At 41.6% G+C, this 27,674-nt stretch overlaps 1 protein-coding gene across 6 annotated transcripts in view; it reads left to right on the top strand.

Annotated features, from left to right (window-relative positions):
* The window catches only part of LOC115157304 (complement C3), a 53,964-nt gene that overhangs the window by 1,827 nt on the left and 24,463 nt on the right, over positions 1–27,674 (top strand). For 4 of the 6 annotated variants that reach the window (XR_003868415.1, XM_029705436.1, XM_029705435.1 and 1 more), the window contains exons 2-12: positions 9,165–9,342; positions 10,152–10,314; positions 10,598–10,668; positions 14,398–14,489; positions 17,398–17,483; positions 17,601–17,688; positions 21,667–21,778; positions 23,116–23,239; positions 23,752–23,867; positions 24,674–25,027; positions 25,123–25,320. Coding sequence is in view for 5 of the 6 variants with exons in the window: in XM_029705436.1 (XP_029561296.1) it covers positions 9,165–9,342; positions 10,152–10,314; positions 10,598–10,668; positions 14,398–14,489; positions 17,398–17,483; positions 17,601–17,688; positions 21,667–21,778; positions 23,116–23,239; positions 23,752–23,867; positions 24,674–25,027; positions 25,123–25,320 (1,582 nt within the window). In the remaining variant the exon portion in view is untranslated. Of the gene's footprint in view, positions 1–9,164; positions 9,343–10,151; positions 10,315–10,597; positions 10,669–14,397; positions 14,490–17,397; positions 17,484–17,600; positions 17,689–21,666; positions 21,779–23,115; positions 23,240–23,751; positions 23,868–24,673; positions 25,028–25,122; positions 25,321–27,674 lie in introns of those variants that run through there. The other 2 variants (XM_029705438.1, XM_029705437.1) reach the window with 2 other exon arrangements.

Below are 27,674 nucleotides of genomic sequence, written 5' to 3'. Positions count from 1 at the left end.
AAACAAACAAATCAACATATTTTACATTTGAGATTCTTCAAAGTACAGTAGGCACCCTTTGCCTTGATGACAGCTTTGAACACTCTTGGCATTTTCTCAACCAGCTTCATGAGGTAGTCAACTGGAATGCATTTCAATTAACAGGTGTGCCTTGTTAAAAGTGAATTTGTGGAATTTCTTTCCTTAATGCATTTGAGCCAATCAGTTGTGTTGTGACAAGGTAGGGTTGGTATACAGAAGATAGCCCTATTTGGTAAAAGACCAAGTCCATATTGTGGCAAGAACAGCTCAAATAAGCAAAGAGAAACAACAGTCCATCATTACTTTAAGACATGAAGGTCAGTCAATACGGAAATTTTCAAAACTTTAAAAGTTTCTTCAAGTGCAGTCGCAAAAACCATCAAGCGCTATGATGAAACTGGCTCTCATGAGGACCGCCACAGGAAAGGAAGACCCAGAGTTACGTTCATTGGTGTTAACTGCACCTCAGATTGCAGCCCAAATAAATGCTTCACAGAGTTCAAGTAACAGACACATCTCAACTGTTCAGAGGAGACTGCGTGAATCAGGCCTTCATGGTCAAATTGCTGCAAAGAAACCACTACTAAAGTACACCAATAAGAAGAGACTTGCTTGGGTCAAGAAACACAAGCAATGGACATCAGACCGGTGGAAATCTGTCCCTTGGTCTGATGAGTCCAAATTTGAGATTGTTGGTTCCAACCGCCGTGTCTTTGTGAGACGGAGAGTAGCTGAATGGATGATCTCTGCATGTGTGGTTCCCACCGTGAAGGCGTTGAGGTGTGATGGTGTGGGGGTGCTTTGCTGATGACACTGTCAGTGATTTATTTAGAATTCAAGGCACTCTTAACCAGCATGGCTACCACAGCATTCTGCAGCGATATGCCATCCCATCTGGTTTGCGCTTAGTCCCACTATCATTTGTTTTTCAACAGGACAATGACCCAAAACACATCTCCAGGCTGTGTAAGGGCTATTTGACCAAGAAGGAGAGTGATGGAGTGCTGCATCAGATGACCTGGCCTCTGCAATCACCTGACCTCAACCCAACTGAGATGGTTTGGGATGAGTTGGACTGCAGAGTGAAGGAAAAGCAGCCAACAAGTGCTCAGCATATGTGGGAACTCCTCAGCATATGTTGGAAAAGCATTCCTCATGAAGCTGGTTGAGAGAATGCCAAGAGTGTGCAAAGCTGTCAAGGCAAAGGGTGGCTACTTTAATATAGTGTAATGACCCTGGGTTTATAAGCGCAGATATCGACTCTGCCACTCGAGCATGCTTTTGGGGCACTGTCCATAGCGCGCTGGACTTCAGGCTAGAAGGTCGAGGGTTCAAGGCCTGCTCCCTGCCTGTTTCATTACAATATATTTTGATTTAACACTTTTTTGGTTACTATATGATTCCATATGTGTTATTTCATAGTTTTGATGTCGACACTATTATTCTACAGTGCAGAAAATAGTAAAAATAAAGAAAAACCCTTGAATTAGTAGGTGTGGACTGGAAACTGGAAACACTTATCTCCCTCACTAGCTTTAAGCACCAGCTCACAGATCACTGCACCTGTACATAGCCCATCTATAATTTAGCCCAAACAACTACCACTTCCCCTACTGTATTTATTTATTTTATTTTGCTCCTTTGCACCCCATTCTCTATTTCTACTTTTCACATTATTCTACTACAAATCTACCGTTCCAGTGTTTTACTTGCTATATTGTATTTACTTTGTCACCATGGACTTTTTTTGCCTTTACCTCCCTTATCTCACCTCATTTGCTCACAATTTTTTGCACATAGACTTATTTTTCTACTGTATTATTGACTGTATATTTGTTTTACCCCATGTGTAACTCTGTGTTGTTTTATGTTGTCGAACTGCTTTGCTTTATCTTGGCCAGGTCGCAATTGTAAATGAGAACTTGTTCTCAACTTGCCTACCTGGTTAAATAAAGGTGAAATAAATAAAAAAATTAAAAGGTGTGTCCAAACATTTGACTGGTACTGTATATAGTGTATATGTGGTTCATAACTAGCTTACGGTTTCTTAACAAAGCAAATTGTTTTCTCCGTTATGGTTTGTGTTGTAGTCTTGGTTGGTCTTAGTCGAGGAAATGTAGCGTAGCTAACTGCAATATCTTCCCTGTCACAAATCTGGCTACCTCGTCTTACCGTGGCTTGGTCTGTGCAATACAATTGAATGGGAGCAGCATGGCAGTTCCCCCAAGTTCGGTGGGTTTAAACTTAACGTAGCTAATGTTAACTAGCTATGTTTTGTGTAAGAAAGTATGATATATTGTGGTGCATACACGTTAGCTAAAGTTAGTCTTACGTTGGCTAACGTTACCTAGGTAGTTAACATTAACTTGCTTTCATAGCAGCCAAGGACATTCGCTATCATATTTGTTTGTGCTCTAATTTCAGGGAAGTGTGTAGATCAGCAGTTTACACATGGTGACTTCAGCCTTTATATGAAAAACGTTACTTGGCAAAATATAGCTAGCTAGCTTTCCTTGTTTGTTGGTTAGCTACCTAGCAACGTTAGCTCTCATCTGACTGGTATAAGGTATAATGTTACGTTCGCTAGCCAGCTACCTAGCTAACTAATCAAAACAAAAGCACATTCATTGGCTTATTTGCCTGTTCGCTAGTAGTTAGCTTTCAGGTGACTGCTGTTTCCTAGCTACAGAGGCTAGCTGCTGGACTTTCTAACGTTAGCTACCTAGCTAATTAAAATATATGCTGCATTTATTAACTTAAGCTTGAATACCACCATATAGCTAACTATATACAGTAGCCTAGGTTTGTTCGCAAACAATTCTTAAGACTGGCGGCATGGCGCAAGCAGCTGTGTTGTTGCCAAGCAACCGACCCGGTGTTAGAACTCTGAGATTTGGCTGAAAATATGTTTCAGAAATGTATCAGAAATGCTACATAATGGTAGCACATTTTTGGTTCTTAACAGACAAAAATGAGAGAGAAATTATAAATGTAATCAAAATTACAAACGTATTCAGACCGAAAGCTGGCAAGTCTAATGGTCACTTTATGGATGCTGTAGTCTCGACCGAGGTAAAGACAGATTCAGGTTGGATATTCGCCTGTAGTTTTCCTTACGTTCTCCAACAGCAGTTAGGGACCGTCAACATAGTGACAAATCTAATTTTTCAAATTTCAATAGCTCTAGCTAACCCAATGGCATAGACACACACTGCACACACTTTTTTGTTGTTGATTTACACCTCGCACTATTTTAAATCATTTATTTACATTTTTGAATTTCAGTAGCTCTTTGGTCATTTGACCTACTGACTTCAAACAAGGTTCAGAATGTATCAGTGGGCCTACACTTTGCACACCCTTTAGTTTGTCCATTTTCTTCTCATGCAATTTTACATGAATTTTCTATGTTTTTCAATGTTTCTATTTTCAATAACTCTTTGGTCATGTGACCTACTGACCTCAAACAAGGTACAGAATGTCCACTGACTACCCTTCTGTATTGCACACCCTTTAGTTTGTCCATTTTCATCTCACACGATTTTACATGAATTTTTCAAAATGTCAAATTTCAATAGCTCCTTGGTAATGTGACCAACCTACCTCAAACAACTTTCAGAATGTCCACGGAGTGGCGGTCACGGGCTCATGAGGCATCCAGTGCGGTAACGTGACCGATCCCGGAGAAGCTGGCGGGAGCCCGGGGAGAGTTCTCTTTTCTTTGTGAAGGGCAGGGCGCCCTGGAATGGGTTCGCCCCGAGAGAGGGGCCCAAGCCCTGGAAAGCGTTGCGATTTCGGTGGCATCCGGTGAGTTCTCCCTGGCCCTTGAAAATCCGGGGGAGAGGGTTTAAATCTCACGCCGGGCCGTACCCATATCCGCAGCAGGTCTCCAAGGTGAACAGCCTCTGGCATGTTATAACAATGTAGGTAAGGGAAGATGGCAAAAAAAGATCCATAACTTCGGGATAAGGATTGACTAAGGGCTGGGTCGGTCGGGCTGGGGTGCGAAGCGGGGCTGGGCCCGTGCCGCGGTTAGGGGAGCAGTCGCTCCATCACCCTCCTCTCACCACCATTGGAAGTTCGTTGTGCGGCCCATCTCGCGGTCTCTCGTATGTGGTCCCGCAAGGGGCTGCGTGCGGGGGTTCATCGGGGTGGTGTCCGTCGGCGGGCCGAAGGCGGACCGGTGGGGTGTTGGGTCCGGCGGTTGGCGGTGGCAACTCTGGACGCACGCAAGGCCCTTATCGAAGAAAAAAAAAAGCCAAATGAAACTAGTTCAGACAGGACAAACCGTTCAGTAAGGGAGAGGAATGGTTAAAAAAAACTAATCTCACTTAAAGGGAATGTTTTCGATTATGGGGGAGGGAAGAGCTTAATCTCCCCAGCTACCGCGTTCGCCGGCCCCAAACAATGTAGGTGGGGAGGTCTCCTCTACGCTCACTAGACTTGAGGCGGAGACTAAACCCATTGGCCCCGCAGTGATAAGGCATTGCATGGATCTGGCTCATGCCCTACAAAGTGGGGAGAGGTATCTCCAGCTTGTCTGGGGAGGGAGGCCTACATCTGATGTGGGTAGTACCATCCACGCCCATTGATTTGCTGCGGAACCATAAAACGGACGGAAGAAGCTTAGGTTCCCACTGGGCACGGATCACTGAATGTCAACTTGATGAAATTCAAAGGAGCGTACCCACCTGTTGCGGTCACACTCAAATCATCCATGGGGTGACTGTGACCCCCCCCCCCCCCCCATGTCAAAGTGAAGAATATCGATGAAGCGCTGGTAAAGGTGGTTCCTATGGTTCTGTCCCAGAGGGCTAAATCATGCTCTTCAACCGATCGCTACCAGCACCTGCCCGCCCATCCAGCGTCACTACTCTGGACGGTTCTGACTTAGAATATGTGGACATCTACAAATACCTAGGTGTCTGGTTAGACTGTAAACTCTCCTTCCAGACTCACATTAAGCATCTCCAATCCAAAATGAAACCTAGAATCAGCTTCCTATTTCGCAACAAAGCATCCTTCACTCATGCTGCCAAACATACCCTCGTAAAACTGACTATCCTACCGATCCTTGACTTCGGCGATGTCATTTACAAAATTCCTCCTTTGGCCGCCTTTCCTTCCAGTTCTCTGCTGCCAATGACTGGAACAAATTGCAAAAATCACTGAAGCTGGAGACTCATATCTCCCTCACTAGCTTTAAGCACCAGCTGTCAGAGCAGCTCACAGATCACTGCACCTGTACATAGCCCATCTGTAAATAGCCCATCCAACTACCTCATCCCCATACTGTTATTTATTTTTTTGCTCCTTTGCACCCCAGTATCTCTACTTACACATTCATCTTCTGCACATCTATCACTCCAGTCTCTATTACTCCAGTGTTTAATTGCTAAATTGTAATTATTTCACCACTGTGGTCTATTTATTTCCTTACCTCCCTTATCTTACCTCATTTTCACACACTGTATATAGACTTTTCTCTCTTGTCTTTTTGACTGTATGTTTTGTTATTCCATGTGTAACTCTGTGTTGTTGTTTCTTTCGCACTGCTTTGCTTTATCTTGGCCAGGTCGCAGTTGTAAATGAGAACTTGTTCTCAACTTGCCTACCTGGTTAAATAAAGGTGAAATACCTTTTTTTTAAAGGGCTGACTGGGCAAGCAAATGATTGAAAGGGGATGATTATTTTCTGTTGCTTCTTCCGACACCCGGTTGATGGTGCTGCTAGATACTGCGAGGGGTATTTGGTTCTCAAGCTTATAAGTATTGCGCTGGCACTTGATGTCGATTGGATGTAAAAACCCAGTTAAAGTCTGCTGAAGGTTAGTAGCGGCAACTGATGTCCAGTTTGTAAGACAGAAAAGCCTCTGATGATACCACCGGGCGTTACTCGGGCTGGGGGCAGCACTCAGGCTGTGGAGGTTGGGTTGGGGACTTAGTCTCTGAGTGGATAAAAGCGGAAAGGTCACCAGGTGCACAGAGCTTGTTTCAGGTTACCAGGTGCACAAGGAGGCCTCCATCAAGGCAGGGGGCACTCCGAGTCCAAGCAAGGGCAGCCGGACTCGGGGGCTGGGGGCAGCACTCAGGCCATGTAGGTTGGAGTGGGACTTAGACTGTGAGCAGAAAAATGCGGCCGGGTCACCAGGAGCACAGAGCCTGTTTCGAACTCCTGACAGCGGGACTATAGACATTTTAGTAATTCCAGGGAGTAAGCTATACTCCAAGGCCAAGGGAGAGGGGTGTTGACCGGATAGGGAGAGTAGAGGTGGAGGTCTGTAGTTCCAGGGAGTAAGCTATACACTCTCAGGCCCAGGGAAAGGGCAGGCAGGCGGGCAGGGAGTGTAGGCCTAGAGGCCAGGAGTCAGAGGTCACCAGGTCAATGGGGGCCTGCCTGGAGGTCAGGAAGGCCCCAGGGAGAAGGCCCAAGTGAATAGGTGTGTGAGTGACACTGCCCTTCAGGGGGGCAAAGCAGGCAAATTAATGTAAAATCATGTGAGATGAAAATGGACAAACTAAAGGATGTGCAATTTGTAGGCCCACTGAGTGTACATTCTGAACCTTGATTGAAGTCAGTAGGTCACATGACCAAGGAGCTATTGAAATGTTAAAACCTCTTACATCTAGACGTTCCGCTAGCGGAACACCTGCTCCAATATCCAATGATGGGCGTGGCGCGAAATACAAATTCCTCGAAAATCCGAAAACTTCAATTTTTCAAACATATGACTATTTTACACCATTATAAAGACAAGACTCTCCTTTATCTAACCACACTGTCCGATTTCAAAAAGGCTTTACAGCAAAAGCAAAACATTAGATTATGTCAGCAGAGTACCTAGCCAGAAATAATCAGACACCCATTTTTCAAGCTAGCATATAATGTCACAAAAAACAAAACCACAGCTAAATGCAGCACTAACCTTTGATGATCTTCATCAGATGACACTCCTAGGACATTATGTTATACAATACATGCATGTTTTGTTCAATCAAGTTCATATTTATATCAAAAACCAGCTTTTTACATAAGCATGTGACGTTCAGAACTAGCATTCCCACTGAACACTTCCGGTGAATTTACTAAATTACTCACGATAAACGTTCACAAAAAACATAACAATTAAGAATTATAGATACAGACCTCCTTTATGCAATCGCGGTGTCCGATTTTAAAATAGCTTTTCGGTGAAAGCACATTTTGCAATATTCTGAGTAGATAGATCGCCATCACGGGCTAGCTATTTTGACACCCACCAAGTTTGGTACTCACCAAACTCAGATTTACTATAAGAAAAATTGGATTACCTTTGCTGTTCTTCGTCAGAATGCACTCCCAGGACTTCTACTTCAATAACAAATGTTGGTTTGGTTCCAAATAATCCATAGTTATATCCAAATAGCGGCGTTTTGTTGTGCGTTCAAGACACTATCCGAAGGGTGACGCTCCCGGCGCGTTTCGTGACAAAAAAAAATCGAAATATTCCATTACCGTACTTCGAAGCATGTCAAACGCTGTTTAAAATCAATTTTTATGCAATTTTTCTCGTAAAAAAGCGATAATTTTCCGACCGGGAGTCGTTTTCGTTCAAAGACTGAAAATGTAAACATGGAGTCGTCTCGTGCATGCGCGCACCAGTCTCATTGTTCTCAGATCGACCACTTACCAAATGCGCTACTGTTTTTCAGCCATGGCCTGCAAAGTCATCATTCAACGTTCTGGCGCCTTCTGAGAGCCTATGGGAGCGTTAGAAAATGTCACGTTACAGCAGAGATCCCCTGTTTTGGATAGAGATGACAAAGAAGGTCAAGAAATGGTCAGAGAGGGCGCTTCCTGTTTGGAATCTTCTCAGGTTTTGGCCTGCCAAATGAGTTCTGTTATACTCACAGACACCATTCAAACAGTTTTAGAAACGTTGGAGTGTTTTCTATCCAAAGCTAATAATTATATGCATATTCTAGTTTCTGGGCAGGAGTAATAATCAGATGAAATCGGGTACGTTTTTTATCCGGACGTGAAAATACTGCCCCCTATCCATAACAAGTTAAAGATTAAAAAATTCATGTAAAATCGCGTGAGATGAAAATGGACAAACTAACTTGTGTGCAATGTGTAGGCCCACTGGTTGTACATTCTGAACCTTGTTTGAGTCCAGTAGGTCACATGAGCAAGAAGCTATTGAAATTCTAAAGTTTGAAAAATGCATGTAAGAACGTGTGAGATGAAAATGGACAAACTAAAGGGTGTTTAATATAGAAGGGTAGTCAGTGTACATTCTGAACCTTGTTTGAAGTCAGTAGGTCACATAACCAAGGAGCTATTGAATTTTTTTATTTTGAAAAATGTATGTAAAATGGTGTGAGATGAAAATGGACAAACTAACTTGTGTGCAATGTGTAGGCCCACTGATTGTACATTCTGAACCTTGTTTGAAGTCAGTAGGTCACATGACCAAGGAGCTATTGAAATTCAAATGTAAAAAAAAGTTTGTACTTTGTTTACGCTCCCTAACTAATTAAACTAGGAATACAAAATGCTGCTCACATTTCCGCATGTTTATTAGCTTTGCAAAGCGAATGAAGGTCCAAATCGTGAAAATAAGACCTGTGCAATTTTTCCAACATCATGACACTAATTTGGAGTCTGTGGCTCAAGTGGTTTGAAAGCGCGAATATCCGTCTGGCTTTACCTCGGTGTAGTCTCATTCTTATCCAAGGCTAGATATTGAGCTCATTCTGGGCAAAACATTGTCTGACAACCCTAACACTAAGGACTCTGTTTAAAAATCCGGTATTTGGTTCTCGGTAATGGACAGAAGGTTCATGACGAGAGGCGAGGAGTGTGTTGTGTATCTCTAATCAAGTTGATTTGCGAATTGTCATCAAGATTGGTGTCATATTGGTTTAGATATGATGGTAGGAAGATTTGAACACTGAGCTTCAACCAATGCCTATATTGTTCACCATAAAGCAATGCTGAACTGATCAATGGTTTGCAATTATCATCATATTAAAAAAACGAATTGACAACATCTGTCAAAATGTCACAAATATTTTAGCTGTTTTCATATTTTATTTCAAGCCCACCTACATTATAAACTATGAGTACTATTTTGGTAATGTGTCCGTTTGTTGTTGCAGGTACATAATGGTGGCCCCAAACATCCTTCGGGTTGGCAGTGAGGAGAACATATACTTGGAGAGCTCAGTGGGTGGTGAGGTGGACCTTACTGTGATGGACTTTCCTTTGAAAAGATTTAATCTCTATGGAAAAAAACAGATCCTTGGAGATAACAACCAGGCTCTGCATCAGCTGAAGGTAAGATATTGGATTTGGATGAGTTTCACATGCTCACAACACAGACCTAAGCCAAATGTATACCTTACGCAAGTTAACATTTGTGCTGCTGCACACTTTGCATATTTTTGTGGCGCAAGTATGCAGGGAAGACGTTTTGCATGGCTGCGTTCTTGCTTTGCTTACTTACATGATGTATACATTATTATTTTAAATTCCATGCATTGTTTACAGTATATATTTCTTTTTTCTTTTTTTAACACATCACTTCTCTCAAGGTAAGAATACAATTTAGATTGGGGTAAAAATCTCAAACTATCCCTTTAATTGTCCCTGTAAGGCTTTACAGTAAGGCACCCTTTATAAAGGCTTCATACAAGATTTATAAGTAGTTTATAGATTGTTCACAATTATTTCATTTATAGTTTATAAATCAGTTATAAATCCTTATTACAGCATTTAGCAAACTCCTCAATGGGTGCTCATTTTGGGGTTTTGCCCAAGCACTACACAGCTGATTCAAATAATCAAATCTTGATGAGTTGATTATATGAATCAGCTGTGTAGTGCTAGGCCTTTGGGGTCCCCAGAACCGAGGTTGGAGAAACGCTGCCTTATTACATATTGTTTAGGTTATTAACAAATGTGTGCTTGTCATTTTGGTCCTTTGAAATAGTGAGATAAAACATAATAAAGGGTACCTTATGTGTAGTGCTACTGTTACCATTGTGCATTTGGGGAAAGTGTTTTGTTAGCTATTAATAATTATCATGCTTTCGAACAAGATTCACTAACATCCATTCTCTCTCCCTCGCTCTCTCTCTCGGAAGCTTGATCAAAAAGACTTCAAAAGCAATGTTAGAGGCAATCAGTATGTGTACCTGAAAGCAACATTCAGAGGCAGACAATTGGAGACAGTTGTTTTGGTGTCCTTCCAGTCAGGTTATGTCTTCCTCCAGACAGATAAACCTATCTATAACCCTGGAGAGGACGGTAAGTATGCAGCAAACCCATCCCGTGCCTCATTTAAAGTGCTCCATCATTTTGCATATACAATATTTGTTTTTTAGTGTATTCAGTCAACAATGGCAGAATGTCTTAACACATACATCACCATTTTATTAAGGTGTAATGTATACAAAAAATAATCATAGGCAGTTATGAAGCCTACAAAGGTAATTCATATCAAGAGAGCTTCACATTAGGTTTCATTTTAGACTTTACTTGAATAATCCTCCCATTTGTGCACAATAAAAATGTGGTTTCCCGTTTTCAGTTAAGTACAGGCTATTTGTCACAAACCTTGAAGCAAAGGCAGCAAACGGTATTGTTGGTGTTGGTTTAAAGGTAAGATAAAATTATGCAATAGCCTACTTTACAGGTATCAAATATTTGGAAAAGCACAGTGAAATATACACTGCTCAAAAAAATAAAGGGAACACTAAAATAACACATCCTAGATCTGAATGAATGAAATAATCTTATTAAATACTTTTTTCTTTACATAGTTGAATGTGCTGACAACAAAATCACACAAACATAATCAATGGAAATCCAATTTATCAACCCATGGAGGTCTGGATTTGGAGTCACACTCAAAATTAAAGTGGAAAACCACACTACAGGCTGATCCAACTTTGATGTAATGTCTTTAAAACAAGTCAAAATGAGGCTCAGTAGTGTGTGTGGCCTCCACGTGCCTGTATGACCTCCCTACAACGCCTGGGCATGCTCCTGATGAGGTGGCGGATGGTCTCCTGAGGGATCTCCTCCCAGACCTGAACTAAAGCATCCGCCAACTCCTGGACAGTCTGTGGTGCAACGTGGCGTTGGTGGATGGAGCGAGACATGATGTCCCAGATGTGCTCAATTGGATTCAGGTCTGGGGAACGGGCGGGACAGTCCATAGCATCAATGCCTTCCTCTTGCAGGAACTGCTGACACACTCCAGCCACATGAGGTCTAGCATTGTCTTGCATTAGGAGGAACCCAGGGCCAACCGCACCAGCATATGGTCTCACAAGGGGTCTGAGGATCTCATCTCGGTACCTAATGGCAGTCAGGCTACCTCTGGCGAGCACATGGAGGGCTGTGCGGCCCCCAAAAGAAATGCCACCCCACACCATGACTGACCCACCGCCAAACCAGTCATGTTGGAGGATGTTGCAGGCAGCAGAACGTTCTCCACGGCGTCTCCAGACTCTGTCACGTCTGTCACATGTGCTCAGTGTGAACCTGCTTTCATCTGTGAAGAGCACAGGGTGCCAGTGGCGAATTTGCCAATCTTGGTGTTCTCTGGCAAATGCCAAATGTCCTGCACGGTGTTGGGCTGTAAGCACAACCCCCACCTGTGGACGTCGGGCCCTCATACCACCCTCATGGAGTCTGTTTCTGACCGTTTGAGCAGACACATGCACATTTGTGGCCTGCTGGAGGTCATTTTGCAGGGCTCTGGCAGTGCTTCTTCTTGCACAAAGGCGGAGGTAGCGGTCCTGCTGCTGGGTTGTTGCCCTCCTACGGCCTCCTCCACGTCTCCTGATGTACTGGCCTGTCTCCTGGTAGCGCCTCCATGCTCTGGACACTACGCTGACAGACACAGCAAACCTTCTTGCCACAGCTCACATTGATGTGCCATCCTGGATGAGCTGCACTACCTGAGCCACTTGTGTGGGTTGTAGACTCCGTCTCATGCTACCACTAGAGTGAAAGCACCGCCCGCATTCAAAAGTGACCAAAACATCAGCCAGGAAGCGTAGAAACTGAGAAGTGGTCTGTGGTCCCCACCTGCAGAACCACTCCTTTATTGGGGGTGTCTTGCTAATTGCCTATAATTTCCACCTGTTGTCTATTCCATTTGCACAACAGCATGTGAAATTTATTGTCAATCAGTGTTGCTTCCTAAGTGGACAGTTTGATTTCACAGAAGTGTGATTGACTTGGAGTTACATTGTGTTGTTTAAGTGTTCCCTTTATTTTTTTGAGCAGTGTAGATCAACGCAGAACAATATTTGAAAATAATCTGATGAATGTAGGATTATTTTATGAGAGCGATTTTGTAAGTCATTGTTGTTACTTCTAAAATATGTTGAATCAGTTGTTTGGAATCAGAATAAAAATTGATTATCTACCTAGCAACTACTTAGCTCTATTCTGATTGGTCAGATGTTTGTTAATTGTTGCAAGAGAAAAGGAAGTAGGGCAGTTAATTCATGACTGAAACAGGGTATTGACTAGATGGTAGTGCTGAGCGATAAATGCTTTTTGAAGTCAGTATGGTTTAGGTTCGACTCAATAAAAAAATCTCGGTTTTCAATTTCGGTTTAGATTAGTATTTTTTAAAGTAAATGCACTATCATTATGTGTGTTGAATGAAATAATTAATAAAATCCCATGATGGTAGTGACTGCCCATTACTGCAAATCACTTATTAACCATCATTTATTCACATTACTTTACTGTACTTTAATCAAATATTTCAGTTGTGTATATTACATTTGTTTTTTTTTTATTACTTTATTTAATTCCAAGTCATCTTATCTCTGTTGAGCTGCTGCCTATGCTGTCTGAAAAATCACAATTTTAGAAGATCTTCAAAGTAAATAAGGCATACTTGACTGCTGAATGAATATAAATCACTTAGATCATGTATTTTCAGGTAGAGATACCTCGCGAAGCAACTGCTCTCTATCCCTCTTGATTTAAGCGTTCTTCTGTCTCTTCTCTATGTGTCTGCCCCACACAGACTGGACAAGAAGGCGCGCAATGGATTTTGGTCTTTGTAGTTAATTACCACATTTATTTGCACTGAACTATGGAGACTATTAGCCTGTTGGAAACTACAACTCCCTATTACATCGCACAGATCGGGCATAATCTTATTTACAGTGAGCTCTAAAAGTATTGGGACAGTGACACATTTTTGGTTGTTTTGGGTCTGTACTCCAGCACTTTGGATTTGAAATTATACATTGATTATGAGGTTAAAGTGCTGACTGTCAGCTTTAATGTGAGGGTATTTTCACTTATATCGGGTGAACTGTTTAGTCCCCCCATTTTAGGGGACCAAAAGTATTGGGACAAATTCACTTATTTGTATTATAGTAGTCAAAAGTTTTGTATTTGGGCCCATATTCATAGCATGCAATGATTGCATCAAGCTTGTGACTACAAACTTGTTTGATGCATTTGCTGTTTGCTTTGGTTGTTTCAGATAATTTTGTGCCCAATAGAAATTAATGGTAAATAATGTAATGTGTCAGTTTGGAGTAACTTTCATTGTAAATAAGAATAGAATGTTTCTCAACACTTCTACATTAATATGGATGCTACCATGATTACGGAAAGTCCTGAATGAATCGTGAAAAATGATAAGTGAGAAAGTTACAGACTCACAAATATCATACCCCCCAGATATGCTAACCTCTCACCATTACAAGCAAAACATTTTTTGGGGGGTATGATATTTATGCCAGAGTAACTTTCTCACTCATCACTATTCATGATTGATTCAGGATTATCCGTAATTATGGTAGCATCCACATTAATGTAGAAGTGTTCCGAAGCATTACATTTACATTTTAGTCATTTAGCAGACGCTCTTATCCAGAGCGACTTACAGTAGTGAATGCATACATTTCATTTCATGCATTTGTTTTTGTACTGGCCCCCCGTGGGAATCGAACCCACAACCCTAGCGTTGCACACACCATGGTGGTGTTGCAAACACCATGCTCTACCAACTGAGCCACAGTTGGTGGACATCCCTGCAGTCAGCATGCCAATTGCACAACATTTTTGAGAAATACGCTTTTTGTGCGTATGAAAAATGTGTCTGGGATATTTTATTCCAGTTCATGAAACATGGTACCAGCACCTTACATGTTGCGTTTATATTTTTGTTCAGTGTTACACGAATATCACTACACAATTGTTCTGATCTCTGAACAGTTCTGAGCTCATTGTAACTGTCGGCCTACATATATATTGTTTACCGGATCAGCTGGTGTAAGAATAATTTCAAGGTGCTCCTTAAATATTTTTGTAATGTTAATAATTTTATTTTCTGCTTTTCAACAGAGTGTTGATGGCACTTTAGTCTCGCAGACCAAAATGGGTCTGAGTGTCAATGGACTCCTTGCCAAACAATTTTTGCTCCCAGATATAGTCAAGTAAGATTAATCACCTTGTTTGTGTGTGTGTGTGTGTGTGTGTGTGTGTGTGTGTGTGTGTGTGTGTGTGTGTGTGTGTGTATAAAGTACTTATTAAGTAAATATACTTGAAAGTACTCCTTAAGTAGTTTTTTGGGGTATCTTTACTTTACTATTTATATTTTTGACAACTTTTACTTTTACTCCGCTACATTCCTAAAGAAGATAATGTATGTTTTACTCCCAAAATTTTCCCTGATGCCCAAAATTACTTGTTACTTTCGAATGCTTAGCAGGACAGGAAAATGGTCCAATTCACACCTTTTCAAGGGAACACACTTGGTCATCCCTACTGCCTCTGATCTGGCGGAATTATCAAATTATTTGTTTGTAAATTATGTCTCAGTGTTGGAGTGTGCCCATGGCTATCCGTAAATATATATATTGTTTTACAAATTCTGCCATCTGGTTTGCTTACTGTAAGGAACAGGAAATTATTCATATTTTTGCTTTTGATACTTAACTATATTAGAGCAATTACATTTAGACTTTTACTCAAGTAGTAAACTCAGCAACAACAAAAAACGTCCCTTTTTCAGGACCCTGTCTTTCAAAGATAATTCGTAAAATCCAAATAACTTCACAGATCTCCATTGTAAAGTGTTTGAACACTGTTTCCCATGCTTGTTCAATGAACCATGAACAATTAATGAACATGCACCTGTAGGTAGGCAATTAAGGTCACAGTTATGAAAACTTAGGACACTAAAGCGGCCTTCTACTGACTCTGAAAAACACGAAAAGAAAGATGCCCAGGGTCCCTGCTCATCTGCGTTAACATGCCTTAGGCATGCTGCAAGGAGGCATGAGGACTGCAGACGTGGCCAGGGCAAAACATTTCAATGTCCGTACTGTGAGACGCCGAAGACAGCGCTACATGGAGACCGTCCTCGCAGTGGCAGACAACGTGTAACAACACCTGCACAGGATCGGTACATCCGAACATCACACCTGCGGGACAGGTACAGGATGGCAACAACAACTGCCCGAGTTACACCAGGAACGCACAATCCCTCCATCAGTGCTCAGACTGTCCGCAATAGGCTGAGAGAGGCTGGACTGAGGGCTTGTAGGCTTGTTGTAAGGCAGGTCCTCACCAGATATTACCGGCAACAACGTCGCCTATGGGCACAAACCCACTGTCGCTGGACCAGACAGGACTGGCAAAAAGTGCTCTTCACTGACGAGTCGCGGTTTTGTCTCGCCAGGGGTGATAGTCGGATTTGCGTTTATCATCGAAGGAATGAGCGTTACACCTAGGCCTGTATTCTGGAGCGGGATCGATTTGGAGGTGGAGGGTCCGTCATGGTCTGGGGCGGTGTGTCACAGCATCATCGGACTGAGCTTGTTGTCATTGCAGGCAATCTCAACGCTGTGCGTTACAGGGAAGACATCCTCCTCCCTCATGTGGTACCCTTCCTGCAGGCTCATCCTGACATGACCCTCCAGCATGACAATGCCACCAACCATACTGCTCGTTCTATGCGTGATTTCCTGCAAGACAGGAATGTCAGTGTTCTGCCATGGTCAGCGAAGAGCCCGGCTCTCAATCCCATTGAGTACGTCTGGGACCTGTTGGATCGGAGGGTGAGGGCTAGGGCCAGGAACTTGCAGGTGCCTTGGTGGAAGAGTGAGGTAACATCTCACAGCAAGAACTGGCAAATCTGGTGCAGTCCATGAGGAGGAGATGCACTGCAGTACTTAATGCAGCTGGTGGCCACACCAGCTACTGACTGTTACTTTTGATTTTGACCCTCCTCCCCCTTTGTTCAGGGACACATTATTCAATTTCTGTTCGTCACATGTCTGTGGAACTTGTTCAGTTGATGTCTCAGTTGTTGAATCTTATGTTCATACAATGTTAAGTTTGCTGAAATGAAACGCAGTTGACAGTGAGAGGACGTTTATTTTTTTGCTGAGTTTATTTTGCTGGGTGACTTTCACTTTTACTTGAGTCATTTGCTATTAAGCTAACATGTGGAATTTTAAGATGGTCATACCAAAGATCATTTAGCTATTTGATTTTGAATTTTAAGACCCCTCAAGTTATAAAAGAAAATACATAAAAAAATGATTGGATGCAACATTGAATTTGGCATTACTGATATTAGCCAATAGAAACACATTGAATAACAGAGTCACCACATGGAAAAACAGATAGTTCCCCCCAAAAAATCTAAAGGAAGTATGTTCTAAAGTGTCTTTCCTATATCTGAGAGATATAAGATCAGGAAACAATTAAAAAATGTATTTTTCAAAATGTATTTATCCCCTTATTTTAGTGCCTAAAATATCTCCATATATACTTCCATTCATTTTTAAACTGGTACCTGGACCTTCAGATTAGGTTTGTGGGTGCAAAATGGAGAACACCATCGTGTTCGTGAGAGTCTCAGCTTTCAATAGAGTGGTCATAGTAGTCAAAACCGTTTGTACGCTACAGACATGTTCGCGAGAAAAAACGATTTTCGGGATGTCTTATGTTTTGACAAACACCGCTCTAGCTCTGCCACCTTTCACCCCAGATGTGGAAGGGCGATATTGGCAGATGAGATGGATTGAGACGCAGCCCATGCAAAGAAAAAACATATCTCTCGCTTAAACACAGATTTTTAGGAGATTTTTTTGTATTATGTTAATTCAATTTCCGCCAGGCGTGACCATTGTATGCCAATGGTTAAGGGTATCTTTACTTTTACTGAAGTATGACAATTGGGTAATTTTTCCATTAGTGTGTGTGTGTCTGTGCGCCCATGAATGTGGCAAAAAAGTGTTCCATTTATTTTGTTACTGCATTTGCGAATGTGAAATTAGAAGTGGAACATTATTTACAATGTGTAAATAATCTAATGTATTCTATTCCCTTCAGGGAGGAAGGAACGTGGACCCTGGAGGTGAAATTACAGAGTGAACCTGACAGGGTCTTTAACACCTCATTTGATGTGAAGAAACATGGTGAGACATCCATTCAAACACAACATTATAGATTATCGATCTAACAGCAGGATTTTTTTATAAAAATTTTTACTGTCCGCTGTCATTATGTCATTGTATTTTTTGTTGTTATTATAGTGTTGCCAACATTTGAGGTCACATTGAAAACCAGGAAGCAGTATTTACATGTTCAGGACCCAGACTTTAAAGTGGATTTAGAAGCTAGGTGAGTTTGAAAAACAATATCCAGCCTGGGGTGCTTGATCTGATGCCCTCTGGGAAATGCATTTTATTTGACATTTAATTTGACAGATAGTGAGCGAAGATAACAATGGGGAGAGATAGATAGAGGTTGTGTCAAAGGGCAGTAGGCGAGATTTGAACCTATGCTAACACTGTAGACATGTCAGGCTAATATACAGTGCATTTGGAAAGTGTTCAGACCCCTTGACTTTTTCCACATTTTGTTACTTTACAGCCTTATTCTAAAAATGTATTCAATTGTTTTTTTCCTCATCAATCTACATACAATAACCGATAATGACAAAGCAAAAACAGGTTTTTAGAAATGTTTGCAAATGTTTTTTTAATATAAACTGATATCACATTTACCTAAGTATTCAGACCCTTTACTCAGTACATTGTTGAAGCATCTTTGGCAGCAATTACAGCCTCAAGTCTTCTTGGGTTTGACGCTACAAGCTTGGCACACCTGTATTTGGGGAGTTTCTCCCATCCTTCTCTGCAGATCCTCTCAAGCTCTGTCAGGTTGGATGGGGAGCGTTGCTGCACAGCTCTTTTCACGTCTCTCCAGAGATGTTCGATCAGGCTCAAGTCTAGGCTCTGGCTGGGCCACTCAAGGACATTCAGAGACTTGTCCCTAAGCCACTCCTGCGTTGTCTTGGATGTGTGCCTAGGGTCATTGTCCTGTTGGAAGGTGAACCTTCGCCCCAGTCTGAGGTCCTGAGTGCTCTGGAGCAGGTTTTCATCAAGGATCTCTCTGTACTTTGCTCCGTTCATCTTTCCCTCGATCCTGACTAGTCTCCCAGTACCTGCCGCTGAAAAACATCTGCACATGTTGATGCTGCCACCAAATGCTTAACCGTAGGGATGTTGCCAGCTTTCCTCCAGTCGTGACGCTTGGCATTCAGACTAAATAGTTCAATCTTGGTTTCATCAGACCAGAGAATCTGGTTTCTCATGGTCTGGGAGTACATTAAGTGCCTTGGCAAACTCCAAGCGGGCTGTCGTGCCTTTTACTGAGGAGTGGCTTCAGTCTGGCCACTCAAATTAGCAACAATTTCAAAAAACTGTTTTCTCTTTGTCATCATGGAGTATTGTGTGTAGATTGATGAGGAAATGTTTATATTTAATCAATTTTAGAATAAGGCTTTAACGTAACTAAATGTGGAAAAGGTCAAGGGGTCTGAATACTTTACGAATGCACTGTACGTTTTATATTTAAATAATCTGGTCAACGGTCATTTCAATTCTTGTTAATTACCCATTGATTTAAAAAATAATAATAAACTTGCCATGAGCTTAGCACACATTTCTTTCTCCATCATAACCCAAAGTAAGTCTTTACAACAATATGCCATTGATAATACACTGCTCAAAAAAATAAAGGGAACACTTAAACAACACAATGTAACTCCAAGTCAATCACACTTCTGTGAAATCAAACTGTCCACTTAGGAAGCAACACTGATTGACAATAAATTTCACATGCTGTTGTGAAAATGGAATAGACAACAGGTGGAAATTATAGGCAATTAGCAAGACACCCCCAATAAAGGAGTGGTTCTGCAGGTGGGGACCACAGACCACTTCTCAGTTCCTATGCTTCCTGGCTGATGTTTTGGTCACTTTTGAATGCTGGCGGTGCGTTCACTCTAGTGGTAGCATGAGACGGAGTCTACAACCCACACAAGTGGCTCAGGTAGTGCAGCTCATCCAGGATGGCACATCAATGCGAGCTGTGGCAAGAAGGTTTGCTGTGTCTGTCAGCGTAGTGTCCAGAGCATGGAGGCGCTACCAGGAGACAGGCCAGTACATCAGGAGACGTGGAGGAGGCCGTAGGAGGGCAACAACCCAGCAGCAGGACCGCTACCTCCGCCTTTGTGCAAGGAGGAGCAGGAGAAGCACTGTCAGAGCCCTGCAAAATGACCTCCAGCAGGCCACAAATGTGCATGTGTCTGCTCAAACGGTCAGAAACAGACTCCATGAGGGTGGTATGAGGGCCCAACGTCCACAGGTGGGGGTTGTGCTTACAGCCCAACACCGTGCAGGACGTTTGGCATTTGCCAGAGAACACCAAGATTGGCAAATTCGCCACTGGCGCCCTGTGCTCTTCACAGATGAAGCAGATTCACACTGAGCACATGTGACAGACGTGACAGAGTCTGGAGACGCCGTGGAGAACGTTCTGCTGCCTGCAACATCCTCCAGCATGACCGGTTTGGCGGTGGGTCAGTCATGGTGTGGGGTGGCATTTCTTTGGGGGGCCGCATAGCCCTCCATGTGCTCACCAGAGGTAGCCTGACTGCCATTAGGTACCAAGATGAGATCCTCAGACCCCTTGTGAGACCATATGCTGGTGCGGTTGGCCCTGGGTTCCTCCTAATGCAAGACAATGCTAGACCTCATGTGGCTGGAGTGTGTCAGCAGTTCCTGCAAGAGGAAGGCATTGATGCTATGGACTGGCCCACCCGTTCCCCAGACCTGAATCCAATTGAGCACATCTGGGACATCATGTCTCGCTCCATCCACCAACGCCACGTTACACCACAGACTGTCCAGGAGTTGGCAGATGCTTTAGTCCAGGTCTGGGAGGAGATCCCTCAGGAGACCATCCGCCACCTCATCAGGAGCATGCCCAGGCGTTGTAGGGAGGTCATACAGGCACGTGGAGGCCACACACACTACTGAGCCTCATTTTGACTTGTTTTAAAGACATTACATCAAAGTTGGATCAGCCTGTAGTGTGGTTTTCCACTTTAATTTTGAGTGTGACTCCAAATCCAGACCTTCATGGGTTGATAAATTGGATTTCCATTGATTATTTTTGTGTGATTTTGTTGTCAGCACATTCAACTATGTAAAGAAAAATGTATTTAATAAGATTATTTCTTTCATTCAGATCTAGGATGTGTTGTTTAAGTGTTCCCTTTATTTTTTTGAGCAGTATATTTACACAGATACCGGAACTTGTGAGTTCAATTTAGACTTTATTACAAACGTAACAGAGCCGAGCCCTTCCATGGAAAAGACTAAATTCTCATATTACAGAGTCCTGCCTTTATAGTATTCTGGCTTTGCATAACGAATAGAGTCCCCTCCCTCTATATGAAAATAGCTTCCCTTGACCTTTCTCCACCATTATCTTTCCATCTCAGTTCTTGCTTGTTAACGCCCACATCTGACAGCTGTATAGGTTATAATGGTAGCAGGACCCTGGTCCTATATGTTCCATTCCTTATATAGCCATTCTGTCTCAGCTCTTCAAAGTGGGCAGCCTAGATGCTGCTAATAATGGAAATGGAATCATAGTCATGAGTTTTGCTCCCATATGCACCAGAAGTACTTGCTCCTGTGATTCCTGATTCCTGAAATGCAGAGTCTGTTGGAGTATTTTTGGAATCCAAAATTATACTTTTGTTACATTACTTGCTAAGTCAGCTGGTTATCTAGCTAGCTCCCAGTCTCATTGACCTCCAAACATTGCATACGCTAGCTAGCCACTTAATATAACTTGTTTTCTCAAAATGTATGTTAGCTAAGTTAGCAATGCTATGAATACAACTCCCATCTGCTGTCAACATCAGGATACAATTAGAGAGCACTAGTTAGCTCCTAAGTGGTTATAGCTTTGACTGCATGCATGCTGACGGTGAATTCCGAGCAATTCAGTGGCTAGCCACACTACAAACATCATTTGACAAGGTTCCCGTGAATATATTGTAATGACAGTCCACCACAACATAAGCAAAAGTTTCCTGATTAGCAAGGTGTAGTCTGTGTTTAATTTCATTGTGTATTAGAAACACAGCTTGAGATCATTGGGAGGGCATTCCGCCAATGGTTGAATGGGGAATTGGGTTTCCCGGGAAAATGTTGTCTGAGGTTGCAACAGTAACTAAGGCGGCGGGGCTTAGCGAAGATTCAATTCCATTTATAACACTGCCACACACTTGTTTCTCAGGTACTTCTCTGGAACGGAGGTTATAGGCTATGCATATGTCATGTTTGGATATGTGTGCAAAAATGGCACGAAAATCCAGTTATCCACCTTACTACAAAGGCACCAATTACAAGTAAGTTTTTCTTGAACTGTGCTTTACTGATGATGCCCTTACAGCAAAGTTATTATGATCACTGAAATGTTTCCACAAGGTATGTTATGTATTATTTGGCAGCATATTATTGATCAAGTAATTGTAAGATCTCTCAGCAATTCAAACTCGAATTCAAAGCAGTGACTTAGGGCAGGATTTACAATACCATGAAAAGTATTTGCCCTCTTTCTGATTTTCTGTGTTGTTGCATATTTTTGATACTGAATGTTTTCAGATCTTCAACCAAAACCTAATATTAGATAAAGGGAACATAAGTTTATTTATTTAATTAACAAAGTTATACAACACCCAATTCCCCTGTGTGAAAAGTAATTGCCCCTTACACTCAATAACAGGTTGTGCCAACTTTAGCTGCAATGACTGCAACCAAATGCTTCCTGTAGTTGTTGATCAGTCTCTCACATCGCTGTGGAGGAATTTTGGCCCACTCTTTCATGCAGAAATGCTTTAACTCAGCGACATTGGGGGTTTTCAAGCATGAACTGCTCGTTGGATGACATTTGGCGAAAACCAAACACTGCATTCCACAGTAAGAACCTCATACCAACGGTCAGCATGGTGGTGGTAGTGTGATGGTTTGGGGATGGTTTTCTGCCTCAGGACCTGTACGACTTGCCTTAATAGAAGGAACCATGAATTGTGCTCTGTATCAGAGAATTCTGTGGGAGAATGTCAGGCCATCCGTCTGTGAGCTGAAGCGCAGCTGGGTCATGCAGCAAGACAATGGTCCAAAACACACAATCAAGTCTACATGAAAATAGCTAAAAAGCAACAAATGTAAAGTTTTCGAATGGCCTAGTCAAAGTCCAGACCTAATCCCAATTTAGATGTTGTGGCAGGATTTGAAACGAGCAGTTCATGCTTGAAAACCCCCAATGTCGCTGAGTTAAAGCATTTCTGCATGAAAGAGTGGGCTATAATTCCTCCTCAGCGATTTGAGAGACTGATCAACAACTACAGGAAGCATTTGGTTGCAGTCATTGCAGATAAAGGTAGCGCAACCAGTTATTGAGTGTAAGGGGGCAATTACATTTTCACACAGGGGAATTGGGTGTTGCATACCTATGTTTATGAAATAAATTAAATAAGTATGTAATTGTTATGTTATTTGTTCACTCAGGTTCCTTTTATCTAATATTGTGTTTTGGTTAAAGATCTGATAACATTTAATATAAAAATATGCAAAAGTAGAGAATATTACAACGGGGGCAAATACTTCTTCACGGCACTGTACCCTTAGAATACTGATTTGTAGATATTCTACATTTAACCATCTTTTTGATTTTGTCTCTCAGACAGGGACAACCACAGCCATACTGACAGTTGCTCAAATCATTGCTGCCGCTAAAGACGTTAATAACATTTATGATATCCTTGAATGTTCTCTCTATGCAAGAGCTACTGTCTTCACTAGCTCAGGTGTGGTAATACCTATTGTGAATACTATATGGATTCATCCATTCATATCCATCAGACCAAGGTCAAATACTTTTGCAAAATACTTCAAAATGCTAGAAAGTATTTGAGGTGTGCTTGAATTAGCTTTGTGTGTGCATTTTTGGAGCTACTCTATTGGTTCCATGGAAAACTAAATCAAGCACAGCTCAAGTATTATATAATAATTGTCATGTGTTCATAATCCCTTTATTACTGTTGCATGTTCAGTTTAATACGTTTTTTAAAAACATGGAAACACTTATTAAGGCCGCTTTGATTGTCTTTGTTTTTGGACGATAGGTAATTTAAAGAGCATCTTCAATCCAGCCTGTGATGGGCTGTTCTACTAGTGACTTTTACTAGTGACACCCATCTTTTTTTCTGTAAATATACATAAGAGCATTTAGAATGTGTATTTGACCCTAATATCCACAGATTATATTTGTTACATCCCATATAACACCTTGTTTTCTCCTGGTCCCTCTCTTTCCTAGGCAGTGACATTGTAACAGCAGAACTCACAGGCATCAAAGTGGTTATATCTCCTTACTCAATTTATTTTACCAAATCCTCCAGATTCTTCAAGCCAGGCCTACCATTTAATCTTCATGTAAGTTGCATACGTCACAAGGGTAAACTTTTGTCTTTAGAAAGAAGCAGAATTATACCCTTACCAAGTCCTTAAATGTATATTGTATGTTAACTAAAAAAACAACTAAAAACAACACATTTACTTGTATTATATGTCTAGGAAACACTTTACTTGACACCCAGCGTCATAACACGTTATGACACTGTCATAACCATGTCATAATATGTCATAACAGCCTACATGTGTAATAACCTGTTATAATATGGTCATAACACTGTCATTACATATTTAGACCTGTTGTGACATATATTGCGTTATTATATGGCTGGTTATGACACCTACATAAGAGTGTCAAAACTCACAAAACCTACCACACAAGTCAAAGCATTCCGTTACACCATAGCCTACGTATCAACAGTATGTTTGTTATATATACTTTTTAAAATGTATTTACCATATTAAATTATAATTGTAATTGTGCAAACATTGATGTCAGACATGCACCTACCCCAATGCTCTGTTGCTGATGACTGAGATGAATGCAGGAGCAGATTTCAGGAGCAGGACAACAAACCCTCTTTCTGACTGATGACTGATATAGGGCATGTACGTGATAGGCCTATCTGGGTTATATGGTTATGATGGTCATAATGCTTCTTGATAGTGTATTTTCTTAGTCCAAGTAAAGTGACACAGGATGGTCATAATGCTTCATGACAGTGTCATGTAACTCAAACACATCAACACAAACGGTCATGCAACCTTTCTAACACTCATGCCCTCTCAACCCCTGTTAAACACACCATCTCTCTTTCTCTCTCCAGGTGTATCTGACTGACACTTCTGGCTCTCCTGTAAAGGACATTGAAATAGAGAGTGAGGGACAGAAACAACACACAGACAGCCACGGAATAGCTGTCATCACCATTAACACTGTTCGCACAGACAAAAAAAAACATGTCCAAGTGACAACAGCTGTCTCTGATTTACTTGATTCTAGTCACCAGGCACGAAAAGATATCACACTTTTAGCATACGAGACAAAGACAGTCAAAGAGTACATCCACCTTTCTCTGGACAAATCTGTTGTGAAGAAGGATGAGACCCTCTCCGTTGCCATTAACTTCCTTGGAGAAAATGGGGTCCAGGTTTTTCAATATGACTTCATTTCATACATGGTAAAACAACTGTAAATTAACTGTATGTTTTTCTTTATCGTTTTGCAATTCTATATTTTTGAATTTATTACAGTCCGGTTTAAATGTTATATTAGGTGGTCAGCAAAGGGCGGATCATTGAAATGGGGAAGTGGAATTCAAAGGACAAAGCTCTCCTCAAAGAAACCTTGAAAGTAACTCCAGACATGCTCCCTTCCTTCCGCCTGGTGGCTTTCTACATTGTGCCATCGCAAGGTTATGACGTGGTGGCTGACTCACTGTGGGTGGACGTCGAGGACCAATGCATGGGACAGGTAACTCTAAACTATAACTTTTTTAACAATATAGAGTGAGCTCCAAAAGTATTGGGACAGTGACACATTTTTGTTGTTTTGGAATTGGAATGATACAATGACTGAGGATAAAGTGCAGACTGTCAGCTTTAATTTAAGGGTATTTCCATCCATATCAGATTAACTGTTTAGAAATTACAGCCCTTTTTGTACATAGTCCCCTCCATTTTAGGGAACCAAAAGTGTGTGTGTGTACATACAGTTGAAGTCGGAAGTTTACATACACTTAGGTTGGAGTCATTAAAACGCGTTTTTCAACCACTCCTCAAATTTCTTGTTAGCAAACTATAGTTTTGGCAAGTCGGTTAGGACATCTACTTTGTGCATGACACTAGTAATTTTTCCAACAATTGTTTACAGACAGATTATTTCACTTATAACTCACTGTATCACAATTCCAGTGGGTCAAAAGTTTACATACACTAAGTTGACTGTGCCTTTAAACAGCTTGGAAAATTCCAGAAAATTATGTCATGGCTTTAGAAGCTTCTGATAGGCTAATTGACATAATTTCAGTGAATTGGAGGTGTACCTGTGGGTGTATTTCAAGGCCGACCTTCAAACTCAGTGCCTCTTTGCTTGACATCATGGGAAAATCAAAAGAAATCAGCCAAGACCTCAGAAAAAAAACTGTAGACCTCCACCAGTCTGGTTCATCCTTGGGAGCAATTTCCAAACGCCTGAAGGTACCACGTTCATCTGTACAAACAATAGTACGCAAGTATAAACCCCATGGGACCACGCAGCCGTCATACCGCTCAGGAAGGAGACACATTCTGTCTCCTAGAGATGAACGTACTTTGGTGCGAAAAGTGCAAATCAATCCCAGAACAACAGCAAAGGACCTTGTGAAGATGCTGGAGGAAACAGGTACAGAAGTGTCTATATCCATAGTAAAACGAGTCCTATATCGACATAACCTGAAAGGCCACTCAGCAAGGAAGAAGCCACTGCACATCGGGACAAGGATCGTACTTTTTGGAGAAATGTCCTCTGGTCTGATGAAACAAAAATAGAACCATTTGGCCATAATGACCATCGTTATGTTTGGAGGAAAAAGGGGGAGGCTTGCAAGCCGAAGAAAACCATCCCAACCGTGAAGCGCGGGGGTGGCAGCATCATGTTGTGGTGGTGCTTTGCTGCAGGAGGGACTTGTGCACTTCACAAAATAGATGGCATCATGAGGGAGGAAATGTATGTGGATATATTGAAGCAACATCTCAAGACATCAGTCAGGAAGTTAAAGCTTGATCGCAAATGGGTCTGGGATTGATTTGCACTTATTGCACCAAAGTACGTTCATCTCTAGGAGACAGAATGCATCTCCTTCCTGAACGGTATGACGGCTGCGTGATCCCATGGTGTTTATACTTGCGTACTATTGTTTGTACAGATGAACGTGGTACCTTCAGGAGTTTGGAAATTGCTCCCAAGGATGAACCAGACTTGTGGAGATCTACAATTTTTTTCTGAGGTCTTGGCTGATTTCTTTTGATTTTCCCATGATGTCAAGCAAAGAGGCACTGAGTTTGAAGGTAGGCCTTGAAATACATCCACAAGTACACCTCCAATTGACTCAAATGATGTCAATTAGCCTATCAGAATCTTCTAAAGCCATGACATAATTTTCTGGAATTTTCCAAGCTGTTTAAAGGCACAGTCAACTTAGTGTATGTAAACTTCTGACCCACTGGAATTGTGATACTGTGAATTATAAGTGAAATAATCTGTCTGTAAACAATTTTTTGAAAAAATACTTGTGTCATGCACAAAGTAGATGTCCTAACCAACTTGCCAAAACTTGTGGAGTGGTTGAAAAACGAGTTTTAATGACTCCAACCTAAGTGTATGTAAACTTCCGACTTCAACTGTATATTTATATATGTGTATGTATATACATGTGTATTAAAGTAGTAAAAAGTGAAGTATTTGGTCCCATATTCATAGCAAGCAATGACTACATCAAGACTGTGACTCTACAAATGTGTTGGATGCATTTCCTGTATGTTTTGGTTGTGTTTCAGATTATTTTGTTCCCTATAGAAATTAATGGTAAATAATGAATTGTTTCATTTGAGTCACTTTTATTGTAAATAAGAATAGAATATGTTTCTAAACACTTCTACATTAATGTGGATGCTACCATGATTACGGATAATCCTGTAGGAATCATGAATAATGATGAGTGAGAAAGAGGAATTAATATTGTACCCCCCAGAAAGCTAACCTCACCTGTTATTGTAATGGTGAGAGGTTAGCATGTCTTGGGGGTAGGATGTTTGTGCGTCTAGCTTTCTCACTCATCATTATTCACG

This window comes from Salmo trutta, chromosome 21, assembly GCF_901001165.1.
Source record: "Salmo trutta chromosome 21, fSalTru1.1, whole genome shotgun sequence".
In the NCBI taxonomy this organism is placed as follows: domain Eukaryota; kingdom Metazoa; phylum Chordata; class Actinopteri; order Salmoniformes; family Salmonidae; genus Salmo; species Salmo trutta.
This window is presented reverse-complemented; position numbering and strand designations above follow the sequence as displayed.